This window comes from Equus quagga, chromosome 12 (assembly GCF_021613505.1).
Source record: "Equus quagga isolate Etosha38 chromosome 12, UCLA_HA_Equagga_1.0, whole genome shotgun sequence".
Taxonomy (NCBI): Eukaryota; Metazoa; Chordata; class Mammalia; order Perissodactyla; family Equidae; genus Equus; species Equus quagga.
In genome coordinates this window covers 81,526,077-81,540,590 of record NC_060278.1, presented here as the reverse complement: position 1 = coordinate 81,540,590, position 14,514 = coordinate 81,526,077, and the positions used below count along the sequence as shown (strand labels likewise).

Here is a 14,514-nt window from a genome sequence, read left to right as displayed (position 1 = left end):
GCCCAGGCCTCAGCCTCTCAAATCACAGCTGACATGCTTACAGCCAGATACCTTGTAACTTTAAGGCCAGTCCTATAGCACTGTTTAAAAAAAATTATTTTATTGATTATGGTACTTTTTAAATAAAATATAACAAGTAAGCATTTTCATTTTTAAACTTTTGCCTAAGGGGAAAATGACATTTCTAATTGCTTAGAGCTTCTATTTTCTTCTGCAGCTGACTTCCAGACTTGCACAAAAATAAACATCCTCTTTGAGCATATTATGACATATGCTTCCAAAGAAATGCTGAGAGGGGTCAAGAGGAGGGAAGTGTGAGGCGGGAGCAGATTAAAATCCACTCTTGGGAAGACAATGTTTACAAAGTATCACCTTACCCTGGTGATGCCAGCAAGGCCCGAGTAACAAGGCCCTTCCCCTTATTAAGCTCAATGTGTCACAACCACAAAGAGTAGCCGGTACGAGAACGCCGAGCAAGAGCTGAAAGGCCTGGAGAAACACGGGGACGGAAGAGCAAGGTGCCAGGGTTTGCTGGCTGCCATGGGGCTCAGCTGGGGTTAATGCAGACGCCTGTACCCAGTCATTGTATACAACGGGTTTCATGTGTATCGTTACATCAGTATGCAAGGAGGTGGAGAGTCTTATAAAAGGGACTCCGCCTGAGCTCCTTTTGTTAACTGACACAGAAGATCCAAGCGCAGGCTATCAGGATTATCTTCCTGTGAATTCCCAGCATATTTGGTGAGCTGCTGTACCTTGTCATTTTCCACTTGGTGAGTAGGGTTGAGTTCAGCTTGCTGCAGCAGGACGGGGAGATGGGTCCTCATCACAGGCTCCCGACTAATGCTACTGAAGGTGAAATGCTGGAGAAACCTAGGAAAACAAAGACAATGCTATTATATTACCACCACCAGCCTTGCTTGAATGTCCCCATTCATAGGAGAAACTCCTTATTTAATTGCTGAAAAAGAAACCTTAGAAAGATTCTCTCTAGAGAATAAAATTGCATACGGTGTGTCATTACTACCCTTTATAACGATCCCTAAGAAGCCATAAAGAAAAAAGAGCTTAGAAAGGACCAGCACTGAAGTTTCCGACATTTCAAAAGCCAGAACATTAAACATCTATAAATAGAAAACCAGAGCTCACCAATCTAGCTCTGGGAGTTTTGCTGAGAGTAGCTTTAGAGGACTCCACTTCTCCCCAGCAGAATGGCTCAGGACACTGAAGAGCTTCTGTGCACCGGAATGTCTGCAATATCAAAAGCTTACAGATTAGAATGAACTCCATCTCCCAACAGAACATATAACTTGTTCTGGTGCTTTCAAGCCAGAGTCCTGAGACAGAATCAACACTTCCAAAACACTGCCTTAAATAAAATGTAGTGTTACTGCAGGAGAACTGGTGTGCCCACATGGGAAGGTTGGCCTGAAACCCTTGGTAATCCTATGGGTTTCTGATTCTTGGTGGATTTCATCTCTCTGGCTTCAACTTCCCCAAGGGCACTGGCTACCTGCAAGTTGGCAGCACTAAAACAACTGTCGGCCTTTTCAGAAGCCAAGACCCCTGTGTTACATAACACAAGTCATCCTGCAGAGAGAGCAGACACACACAGCTTAGGGAAACAAGCATAAACACTGAAGGCAGCCACTTACAATCTCTTTTGTTCCACAGATAATCCATCTTCCTGGATCACTTTTAAAGACAGCCCTGAGTTAGCCTGCTGTTGCCAAGGGGAGAAGACCTAAACAAAACAGAATTTGAGCAAAGAACACTTTAAACCCAACAACAGGATATGGAATCCACATGGGGATTTGATGATTGTTGAAAATCTAGACTGTCAGTACAGAGAAAAACCATCATAACAAACAAGTTTGTTTCAAAAACAGAGGCCTGAAGCAATTTTGTTCTGTATTTTTCAAAACCAGAATTTCTTTCTGGGTTCCTCTCCCAGGGATTCTGCTCCTTAAAAGGCCAAGAAGCACGAAGCAAGGTGTCAGGTAACAGTGTTCTGGCAGCAAAGGCATGTTCTTCCCTGATGATAAGTCCAGACAGAAGGAGCTGTTCAAGCAACTCCTGCCTAGAGGCTGAAGAGAATCTAAAGGGCTATCTCTATGTTCCTGGATTGAAAGGACAAGCAGAAGGAGATAGGAAGGACCAGGAGGCAGCAAGAGGAAGACAGACCGGCCTGAGAAGCCACGCCACTCTGCAGTCAAGGCCAGCTCTTATCTTCTCCAAGTTCTGTGAATCTGTCCTGAGGGAGAGACACTGTCCTCTCACATAAGCTGCTGCAATCATACCTTTCCAAGTATTTCCACCAGTCACGAGGCTGGCCATCCGTTTGACTTTGGCTACTGCTTGGTCTCTAAGTGGGTTGTATGATTCTCAATAAGCTTCCTCACTCACGCAATCTGTGCCAAGTGCCTATAATATGCAGCCAGCCAGGTAGGACTATTCACAGGGACAGGGCCTGTGAACCATGGGGAGGGAGAGCTTAGGGCGGGGTAGAGAGCTCTGATGCAGTAGGTAGGGCCAAACAATTCAGTAAAGTAGCTAAAAGGAAAATAATTAGGATTTAAAGGGGACAAAGAAGACTTTTCTTAGAAGCTAAAAAGGTTTTTTGTTCAATTCCTTTAGGCTCTCAGCTCTCAATGGCAAGAGCACCATTTCAGGACCCAAAGGGCTTAGTAGTAGCCATCCCCCACCAAGCCCTCCCAACTCTCCCTCTCATTACCTCACTGTTAGTTCTGAAATGTTGCCTCATCATCTAAATTGCTAGAGAAAAAAAGTAGTACTTGTTTTGCTGACTAATGATCGATGTTACCTCTGAGTAAAATGCTTGATATATCTTTGATTTGGGGAAAAGTGCAATCATCAGAAAATTGCTTGATCCATGGAAATGAACTGGGAGATGAGGAAGCAGTGAGCTTTTGAAGTCTACCAGAAGGGCAGCAACAATACTGGTGGAATCCTAAAGAGAAAAAGAGGGAGCATGAGTGAGAAAAGCAATTTGCATGATACCAGCCCTCACAACTACCGCCAGAAGACATACGACAAATTTCAGTGCAATTATTTTCACATTATGGGTTTATTGGGGTTCAATTATAGATGTACTTTCCAATACCCAGTGATAGAAGATAATCCTTGTTTTATTCTTAGTGAAGTAACATTAGTTTATAACATCATATAAGTTTCAGGTGAGCATCACTATATTTGGATTTCTGTATAGACTACGTTGTGTTCACCACCCAAAGTCTAGTTTCCATTTGTCACTGTACACATGTGCCCTTTTATCCCTTTCACCCTCCCTGCTTCCATTCTGGTAACCACCAACCTATTCTCTGTGTCTATGTGTTTGTTTGTTGTTTTTTTTATCTTCCATTTATGAGTGAAATCATATGCTATTTGGCTTTCTCCTTCTCTGTCTGACTTATTTTGCTTAGCACAATACTCTCAAGGTCCATCCATGTTGTCGCAAATGGCAAGATTTCATTTTTTTTTATGGCTCAGTAGTATTGCATTGTGTATATACATACATATATATACATATATACATACATATATATACCACATATCCTTTATCCATTCAGATGTTGATGGGCACTTAGGTTGTTTCTAAGTCTTAGCTCTTGTGAATAACGCTGCATACATCTTTTTGAATTAGTGTTTTTGTGTTCTTTGGATAAATACCCAGTAGTGGGATAGCTGGATCATATGGTAGTTATATTCCTTTTTTTTTTTTTTTTTTTGCTGAGGAAGATTCACCCTGAGCTAACATCTGTTGCCAATGTTCCCCTTCTGCTTGAGGAAGATACCCCCTGAACTAACGTCTGTGTCAATCTTCCTCTATTTTGTACGTGGGTTGCCGCCACAGCACAGCTGCCAACAAGTGCTGTAGGTCCGCATCCAGGAACCGAACCCGGGCCGCCAAAGCGGAGAGTTCTGAACTTAATCACTAGGCAATGGGACTGGGGCCCTATTCTTAATTTTTTGAGGGATCTCCATACTGTTTTCTGTGGCTGAACCAGTTTATATTCCCACCAGTGGTGTACAAGAGTTCCCTTTTTTCCCACATCCTCTCCAATACTTATTTCTTGTCTTTTTAATAACAGCCTTTCTGATGGGTGTGAGGTGATATGTCATTGTAGTTTTAATTTGCATTATCCTAATAATTAGTGACACTGAACATCTTTTCATGTATCTGCTGGCCATCTGTATACCTTTTTTGGAAAAATGTTCAAATCCTCTGTGCATTTTTTAATTGGGTTTTGTTGTTGAGATGTATGAGATCTTTAAATATTTTTGATATTAACCTCTTATTGGATATATGATTTGCAAATATCATCTCCCAATTATTAGATTGTCTTTTCGTTTTGTTGATGGTTTTCTTTGCCGTGCAGAAGCTTTTTCGTTTGATATAATCCCGTTTGTTGATTTTTTCTTTTTTTCCCTTGCCTGAGGAGACATGATATTCAAAAAGATACTGCTAAGGCTGAGGCCAAAGAGCATACGACTGTGTTTTCTTCTAGGAGTTTCATGGTTTCAGGTCTTACATTCAAGTCTTTAATCCATTTTTAGTTAATATTTGTGTATGGTGGAAAATAAAGGTCTACTTTCATTTTTATGCCTATGGCTGCCCAGTTTTCCCAACACCGTCTACTGAAGAGACTTCCCTTTCTCCATTGTGTGTTCTCGGCTCCTTTGTCGAAGAGCAGTTTTCCATAGATGTGTGGGTTTATTTCTGGGCTCTTGATTCTGTTCCATTGATCTGTGTGTCTGTTTTTATGCCAGTACCATGCTGTTTTGATTACTATAGCTTTGTAGTATATTTTGAAATCAGGGATTGTCATGCCTCTAGCTTTGTTCTTTTTTCTTAGGATTGCTTTGGCTATTTGGGGTCTTTTGTTATTCCACATAAATTTTAGGATTCTCTGTTCTTTTCATGAAAAATGTCATTGGGACTTGATAGGGATTGCATTAAATGCATACATTGCTTTAGGAAGCACAGATGTTTTAATTATGCTAGTTCTTCCAATCCATGAGCAGGGAATATCTTTCCAGTTCTTTGTCTCTTCTTCAATTTCTTTCAACAATGTTTCATAGTTTTCAGTGTACAAGTCTTTCACCTCTTTGGTTAAATTTATTCCTAGGTATTTTACTTTTTTTGTTGCCATTGTAAATGTGACTGTAGTCTTGATTTCTCATTCTGCTATTTCATTGTTAGTATATAGAAAGACAACTGATTTTTGTATGTTGATTTTGCAACTTTACAGTATTTGCTTATTATTTCTAAAAGTTTTTTTGTGGATTCTTTAGGATTTTCTGTACAAAAAAATCATGTCACCTGCAAATAGTGACAGTTTTACTTCGTCCTTTGCCATTTGGATCCCTTTTATGTCATTTTCTTGCCTGACTGCTCTGGCTAGGACTTCCAACACTATGTTAAACAAGAATGGTGAAAGTGGGCAACCTTATCTTATTTCTGTTCTTACAGGGATAGCTTTCAGTTTTTCATTGTAGAGTATGTTAGCTGTGAGTTTGTCAGACATAGCCTTTACTATGTTAAGGTATCTTCCTTCTATACCCATTTTACTCAGTTTTTTTTTTTTTTTATCATAGACGGATACTATATTTTGTCGAATGCTTTCTCTGCAACTTATTGAGATGATTACATGATTTTTATTCTTCATTTTGTTAATGTAGTGTATCACACTGATTGATTATTTGTGGATGTTGAACCATCCCTCCATCCCTGGAATAAATCCCACTTGATCATGGTGTATGATCCTTTTAATGTATTGCTGTATTCAATTTGTTAATATTTTGTCGAAGATTTTTGCATCTATGTTCATCAGTGACAGTGGCCTGTAATCTTCCTTTTTTGTGTTGTCCTTGTCTGGTTTTGGTATCAGGGTAATGTTGACCTCATAGAATAAGTTAGGTGTCCCCCCTTCTTCACTTTTTGGAAGAGTTTGAGAAGGACAGGTAAATCTTCTTTGAATATTTGGTAGAATTCACTGCAGAAGCCTGGACTTCTGTTTTTTGGGAGGTTTTTGATTACTGTTTTGATCTTCTTGTTGGTGACTGGTTTATTCAGATTCTTTATTTCTTCTTGATTCAGTTATGGAATGTTTTATAATTCTAAGAATTTCTTCATTTCTTCTAGATTATCCAGTTTGTTGGCATACAGCTTTTCAAAGTATTCTCTTACAATGCTTTGTATTCCTGTGGTGTCCACCGTAATTCCTCCTCTTTCATTTTTGATTATTTTTTAAAGATTTTTTTTTTCCTTTTTCTCCCCAAAGCCCCCCAGTACATAGTTGTATATTCTTAGTTGTGGGTCCTTCTACTTGTGGCATATGGGATGCTGCCTCAGCACGGCCTGATGAGCGGTGCCACATCCATGTCCAGGATTCGAACTGGTGAAACCCTGGGCCACCACAATGGAGCATGTGAACTTAACCACTCAGCCATGGGGATGGACCCTCATTTCTGATTTTATTTATTTGAGCCTTCTCTCTTTTTTTCCTTGGTGAGTCCAGCTAAAGGTTTGTCAATTTTGTTTATCTTTTCGAAGAACCAGCTCTTAGTTTCATTATCTTCTCTATTGTCTTTTTAGTCTCTATTTATTTCCTAATTTTTAATATTTCCTTCCTTCTACTGATTTTCGGGTTCGTTTATTCTTCTTGTATCTCCTTTAGGTGTACTGTTATATTGTTTATTTGAGATTTTTCTTCTTTCTTAAGGTAGGCCTGTATTGTTATAAACTTTCGTCAGTACTGCTTTTGCTGTTTCACACAGATTTTGGCATGTTGCATTTTCATTTTCATTTGTCTCCAGGCATTTTTTTAATTTATTCATTGACCCAATCATTATTCAGTAGTATTTTGTTTAATCTCCACATATCTAGTGACTTCTCCAACTTTCCTCTTGTAGTTCATTTCTAGTTTCATACCATTGTGCTTAGAAAAGATGCTTGATATTATTTCAATCTTCCTAAATTTATTGAGACTTGCTGTGTGGCCAACATGCGATCTATCCTGGAGAATGTTCCATGTGCATTTGAAAAGAATGCGTATTCTGCAGTTTTGGATGGAATGTTCTGTATACATCTAGTAAGTCCATCTGGTCTAATGTCTCATTTAAGGCCAATGTTTCCTTATTGATCTTCTATCTGGAGGAGCTATCCATTGATGTAAGTTGAGTGTTAAAGTGCCCTACTATTATTGTGTCACTGTCAATGTCTCCTTTTATGTCTATAAATATTTGCTTTATATATTTAGGTGCTCCTGTATTGGGCACATAGATATTTACAAGTGTTAAATCCCCTTGTTGGACTGTTCCCTTTATCATTACATAATGCTCTTCTTTGTCTTTTGTTACAGTTTATGTTTTAAAGTCTGTTTCTTCTAATATAAGTATTACTACCCCAGCCTTCTTTTCATTTCCATTTGCATGGAGTATCTCTTTCCATCCCTTCACTTTCAATTTGTGAATGTCTTTAGGTCTGAAGTGTGTCTCTTGTATGTGGCATATATATGGGTCTTGTTATTTTTTATCCCTTCAGCCACCCTATGTCTTTTGATTAGAGCATTTAGTCCACTGATATTTAAAGTAACTACTGATAAGTATGTATTTATTGCCACTTTGTTGCTTTTTTCTGGATGTTTTTGTAGTTCTTCTCTGTTCTTTTCTTCTTCTCTTGCTCTCTTCCCTTGTGATTTGATGGCTTTCTTTAGCTTTCATGTTTGGGTTCCTTCATCTTTATTTTTTTGTGTATTTATTATGTTTTTGGTTTGTGGTTACCCTGAAGTTCATACATAATAACCTTTGAAAAGAGCAATCCATATTAAGTTGATAGTCTCCTAAGTTTGACCTCTTACTAAAAGCCCTATGCTTTTACTACCCCCTGCCATGTTTTATGTTTTTGATATCATATTTTATCTCTTATTTTTGTGTATCCCTTAACCTCTTGTTATGGATATAGAGGATTTTAGTACTTTTGACCTTCATAGGGGTATCAGAGGCTGTTGATCCACTACCTTTCCTGCATATTTGCCTTTATCAGTGGTATTTCTTCTTTGATAATTTTCTTATTCCTATTTGTGGCCTTTTCTTTTCCACTTAAATATGTCACTTTAACATTTCTTGTGAGGCCTGTTTAGTGGTGATGAACTCCTTCACTTTTTGTGTGTTTGAAAAGCTCTTTATCTTTCTTTCCATTCAGAATGATAACCTTGCTGGATAGAGTATTCCTCATTGTAGGTTTTCTCCTTTCAGCACTTTTGAGTATACTGTACCACTCCCTTCTAGCCTGTAGGGTTTCTGCTGAAAAGTCAGCCTATGGTTTCCTTTGTATGTAACTTGTTGCTTTTCTCTTGCAGATTTTAGGATTCTCTCTTTATTTTTAGTTCTTGACATTTTAATTATAACACATCTTGGTGTGGGCCTCTTTGGGTTCATCTTGTTTGGTACTCTCTGTGCTTCCTGTATCTATATGTCTGTCTCCTTCCCCAGGTGAGAGAAGTTTTCAGCTATTAGTTCTTCGAATAAGTTGTCTGCCCCTTTGTCTCTCTTCTCCTTCTGGGAAACCTAGAATGCAAAGGTTAGTATGCTTGACATTGTCCTGGAGGTCTCTTAGACTGTCCTTGTTCTTTTCAATTCTTTTTTTCTGTTTAGCTTGGGTGATTCCTTCCACTCTGTCATCCAGATCACTGATCCATTTTTCTGTGTCATCTGCTCTGCTGCTGATTCCCTCTAGTGAATTTTTCTTTTCCATTATTGTATTCTTCAGTTCTGATTGGTTCTTTTTTTATTTTCTAATTCTTTGCTGAAGTTCTCACTGTGTTCACCTATTCTTCTCCCCAGATCAGTGAGCATCCTTATGATTCTTAGTTTGTACTCTTTATTAGGCAGATTGCTTATCTCTGTTTCATAACATTCTTTTTCTGGGATTTGTCCTGTTCCCTTATTTGGAACATAATCTTTTGTCTCCTGATTTTGCTTATTTTTTATGCTTATTTCTAAACATTAGGTAGATCAACTATGTCCCCCAATCTTGGAAATGTGGCCTTATGTAAGACATACCTCATGGGGCCCAATAGTGTCCTCCCCTCTTGCCACTCATGCCAAATGCTCTAGGGGTGTCCACTGAATGGCTGCATGTACCCTTCTGTTGTGGCAGGGTTGCTATTGCTGATGCATGGGTAGGCTAGGCTGGCCCATGGGCCAGCTGGTTGTGAGGCTCGGTCACATGCAGCTGCTACAGGTAGTTTATTGGGCAGGGCAAACTTCTGGCACAGCTGGGTGCAAGGGTGATAGCACATAACTATTGCAGTTTTGCTGGTAAGTGAGCCAAGTCCCTAGTGTAATCGTTGCTAGGTCTGGGGGCAGACAATTGCTGTAGGCCCCTGGTGCAGCTCCCTATGGTGCTCTACTGTCTCTGTGTTGGTGGGTAGGGTAGGCTTCAAGTGAGGCTAGCTAGCTGTGCTGAATGCAGGTATTGTCAGCTTGCTTCCAGGTGGGGCAGGCCTCTGGCAAGAACTGGCTATGCTGCCCTGTGGTGCACAGCTGCCTCAGGAATGCTGATGGGTGAGGCAGGCCCCAGGCATGGCAGCACACAACTGATTCAGGTGTTAGTAGGCAGGGCAGATCCCCTGGGTGGCTGTTTGAGATGGACAGCAGCACAAGTCTGCTGCGGGCCCACAAGTGCACTGGGGCTCACTGGTGGGCAGGGCCAGTTCCTGGGGCAGGCTGCCTGCTGCCTGGCTATGCTTAATTGCCTCAGGTTCTCTAGTGAGTGGGGCAGACCCCTGTGCTAATAGACTAGAGGAAGGATTTCAATTGTGCCTGCCAGGTGGGTGTCAGGACAACAGAACTAGGTCCCAATAGTGGCTGCCATCAATGTCTCAGTCCCTAGAGGGTGGGCCCAGCCACTTTCTGCCTTTCCAGGATGTGCTCTGAGCTTACTGAGTCTCTTTTACCAATGGACTAAGCACTTTTCTCTCTGGTGTTTTTGTGCTGGTTTCCAAGCCAAGTGACTCTGTGCATGGGGCTTTGAAGACCAGGATTTTCTTTCCCTGAAGTTCTATAGTTTTCCTGGGTGTATTCTCCAGTGGTTTTCAAACCCAGCAAAGCCAGGTATTATGGGATCTCATATCTCTTCTGCTGGATCTGAGGGCTGGGGTGCCTACTGTGGAGCTCAAATCCCCTGCTCCTCTGGGAAGATCTCTGTACCTTTGAGATTGGTCCCAGGTGGGAAGTGCCACGGCTGGGGTGTGGTTTTCTCCTCAGTGGGGCTGGATCTCTGCCTCTTCCACCTGTCTTTGTTGTCCCTTGTTGTAGAGGTTCTTTTTATTCAGTTTCCAGATCTCTCTCAGAGGAAACTGTTCCCCACATAGTTGTAGGTTTGTTGTGTCTGTGGAAGGAGGCAAGCTCAGGATCCTCCTACCTCATCATCTTCCAAACTCCCCCTAGTTTTGGCTCTTACATTTAGGCCTATGTTCCATTTTGAGTTAATTTTTTATATATGGCATGAGGTTAGGCTCTAACTTCATTTGTTTGCATGTGGGGGATATCCAGTTTTTCCCGCAGCATTTGTTAAAGACTACCCTTTCCTCACTGAATGGTGTTGGCACCCTTGTTGAAAATCATTTGACCATATATATGTGAGGGTTTATTTCTGGGCTCTCTATTCTATTCCATTGGTCTATATGTCTGATCTTATGCCAGTACCACACTGTTGTCTGAGTACTGTGGCTTTGTAGTAAGTTTTAAAATTAAAGTGTGAGTCCTCCAACTTTGTTATTTTTCAAGATTATTTTGGTTATCTGGGGGTTCTCTGAGATTCCATATGAATTTCAGGATGGGTTTTTCTATTTCTACAAAAAATGCCATTGGGATTTTGATGGGAATTGCATCGAACCTGTAGATTGCCTTGGGCAGTATAGTTGTCTTAACAATATTAAGCCTTCCAATCCATGAACATGGGATGTCTTACCATTTATTTAGGTCTTCTTTAATTACTTTCAACAATGTTTTGTGGTTTTCAGTGTATAAGTTTTTCACCTCCTTCGTTAAATTTATTCCTAAGTATCTTACTCTTTTTGATGCTACTGTAAATGGAACTGTTTTCCTAATATCTTTTTCAGATTGTTGATTGCTAGGGTATAGAAATGCAACTGACTTTTGTGTGTTGATTTTGTATCCTGCAACTTTGGTGAATTCGTATATTAATTCTTTGTTTATTAAATCTACTTTTTGGTGGAATCTTTAGGGCTTTCTACATATAAGATCATGTCATCTGTGAACGGAGGTAATTTTACTTCTTCCTTTCCAATTAGATGCCTTTTATTTCTTTTTCTTGCCTAATTGCTCTGGCTAGAATTTCCAACACTATATTAAATAGAAGTGGCAAAAATGAGCATCCTAGTCTTGATTCTGATCTTAGGGGGAAAAGTTTTTTTTAACATTGACTTTTTCATTATAACAATAATACATTAATTAAAAATTCAAAAGAAATATAAAACCAGAATAAAGAAGAAAGGTTAAAAAGTTAATCCAAAGTCTCATCATCTAAATCCAACTGCAGCTAATGTTTTAGTACTTTTGCTTTAATCTTTTTCCTATTCATTGATTGACTTGCCTATTTTACGCAATGGGAAATCATATTTATTTTTATAGTTCTACATCTTACTTTTAAAACTTAATTTGCCATTAGCATCACTAATGTTCTTACAAACTATCTGTAAACAGTTTCAAAGACTGCATCCCACTCCCCTCTAAGGCCACCCCTATGGCTGGACATTCATATTACTTATTCCATCTCTCCTCTTGCAACAACTGTACCTTTCATTTACTCTTTGCTAATTTATTGTTATACATGGTAGCCTGAGGCTGTTTCTGATATACTTCCATGTATGTGTTAACCAACCTCATGTCGTCTGAACACCCCTGACCTGGGATGTGGTGCTTTCAAGTTAATAAAGATGGAGCTCTTTACAGTGAAGAAATATTAACTCATTTGTTTTAACCACCAAAACTGTTTTTCTCAGTTTATTTATTTATTTTTTTTGCTTTTTAATTCTCTTTTTGAAATACCTTGTAGACTTTTAAATTATTAACTACTCCAGTAAATTTTGTTTTATCCATACAATGGAATACAACTCAGCAATAAAGCAATAAAACTATTGATACACACAACATAGACAAATCTAAAAATCATCATGCTGAGTGAAAGATGTGACTCAAAAGGGTACAGAATGTATGATGCCCATTTATACAATATTTTAGAAAATGCAAACTAATACACCTTGACAGAAAGCTAATCAGTAATTGCCTGAAATCAGAAGTGGAAGGGAAGATGAACTACAAAAGAACACTAGAAAACTTTTTGGGAGTGAAGAAAGTTTTCCATATCTTGATTGTGATGGTAGTTTTCTGAGTGTATGTGTCTGTCAAAACTTTAAATGGATAGAGTTAACTGTGTTTAAAGTATACTTCAATAAGTTAAATTATCAGGAAAATTTTTTAAAATCATTAAGTGGTCAAATTTCACAAAATTTTCTTTTAGAATTTTTTGTATCATTTCTAAGCTTAGAAAGTCTTCCTGTTCCTAGAGGTTTAATATTCATTTTCTAAATTATTATTTTATTGAGGTCATAATAGTTTATAACATTGTAAAGTTTCAGTTGTACATTATTATTATTATTTTAAAGATTTTATTTTTCCTTTTTCTCCCTAAGCCCCCCAGTTGTGTATTTTTAGTTGTGGGTCCTTCTAGTTGTGGCATGTGGGATGCCACCTCAGTATGGCTTGATGAGTGGTGCCATGTCCGTGCCCAGGATTCAAACTGGTGAAACCCTGGGCTGCTGAAGCAGAGTGTGCGCATGTAGCCACTTGGCCATGGAGCTGGCCCCTAGTTGTACATTATTATTTGTCAGTCACCATATACATGTGCCCCTTTACCTCTTATGCCCACCCCCAATGCCCTTCCCCTCTGGTGACGACTAATCTGTTCTCTTCGTCCATGTGTTTGTTTATCTTCCACATATGAGTGAAATTGTGTGGTGTTTATCTTTCTCTGTCTGGCTTATTTCACTTAACATAATACCCTCAAAGCTTATTCATGTTGTTGCAAATGGGATGATTTTGTCTTTTTTATGGGTAAGTAGTATTCCTTTGTATATATATACACCACATCTTCTTTACCCATTCATCAGTCGATGGACACTTGGATTGCTTCCACATCTTGTCTATTGTGAATAACGCTGCAATGAACACAGGGGTGCATAAGTCTCTTTGAATTGTTGATTTCAAGTTCTTTGGATAAATACCCAGTAGTGGGATGGCTGGGTCATATGGCATTTCTATTTTTAATTTTTTGAGAAATCTCCATATTGCTTTCCATAGTGGCTGTACCAGTTTCCATTCCCACCAGTGGTGTATGAGGGTTCCCTTTTCTCCACATCCTCTCCAACATTTGTTGTTTTCTCCCTTGGTAGTTATAGCAATTCTAACGAGTATAAGGTGATATCTCATTGTAGTTTTGATTTGCATTTCCCTAACGATTAGTGATGCTGAACGCCTTTTCATGTGCCTGTTGGTCATCTGTATATCTTCTTTGGAAAATTGTCTGTTCACATGTCCTGCCCATTTTTTGATAGGGTTATTTTGTTGTTGTTGAGTGTGTGAGTTCTTCATATATTATGGAGTTTAACCCCTTGTCAGACATATGATTTACAAATATTTTCTCCCAGTTGGTGGGTTGTCTTTTTGTTTTGTTCATGGTTTCCTTTGCCTTCCACAAGCTCTTTAGTCTGATGAAGTCCCATTTATTTTTTCTTTTGTTTCCCTTGCCCAAACAGACATGGTATTTGAAAAGATCCTTCTAAGACTGATGTCAAACAGTGTACTGCCTCTGTTTTCTTCTAGAAGTTTTATGGTTTCAGGTTTTACCTTCGAGTCTTTAACCCATTTTGAGTTAACTTTAGTGTATGACAAAAGTTAATGGTCTACTTTCATTCTTTTGCATGTCACTGGCCAGTTATCCCAACACCATTTATTGAAGAGACTCTCCCTTCTCCATTGTATGTTCTTGGCTCCTTATCCTTGAAGATTAGCTGTCCATAGATGTGTGGTTTTATTTCTGGGCTTTCAATTCTGTTCCACCGATCTGTGTGTATGTTTTTGTACTAATACCAAGCTGTTTTGATTACTATGGCTTTGTAGTACATTTTGAACTCAGGGATTGTGATGCTTCCAGCTTTGTCCTTTTTTCTCAGGACTGCTTCAGCTATTCGGGATCTTTTGTTGCCCCATATGAATTTTAGGATTCTTTGTTCTATTTCCATGAAGATTGTCATTGGGATTCTGATTGGGACTGTGCTGAATCTGTAGATTGCTTTAGGTAGTATGGACATTTTAAGTATGTTTATTCTTCTAATCCATGTGCATGGAATATCATTCCATTTCTTTATGTCATCATTGATTTCTTTCAATAATGTCTTACCTGTT

General features: G+C 39.0%; 1 protein-coding gene across 5 annotated transcripts in view; it reads right to left on the bottom strand.

Moving 5' to 3' along the window:
* The window catches only part of DNAAF9 (dynein axonemal assembly factor 9), a 165,756-nt gene that overhangs the window by 45,631 nt on the left and 105,611 nt on the right, over positions 1-14,514 (bottom strand). For all 5 annotated transcript variants that reach the window (XR_006891119.1, XM_046679049.1, XM_046679051.1 and 2 more), the window contains exons 22-25: positions 2,825-2,971; positions 1,656-1,744; positions 1,150-1,251; positions 756-873 (exon numbers count right to left, since the gene is read on the bottom strand). Coding sequence is in view for 4 of the 5 variants with exons in the window: in XM_046679049.1 (XP_046535005.1) it covers positions 756-873; positions 1,150-1,251; positions 1,656-1,744; positions 2,825-2,971 (456 nt within the window). In the remaining variant the exon portion in view is untranslated. The remainder of the gene's footprint in view (positions 1-755; positions 874-1,149; positions 1,252-1,655; positions 1,745-2,824; positions 2,972-14,514) is intronic.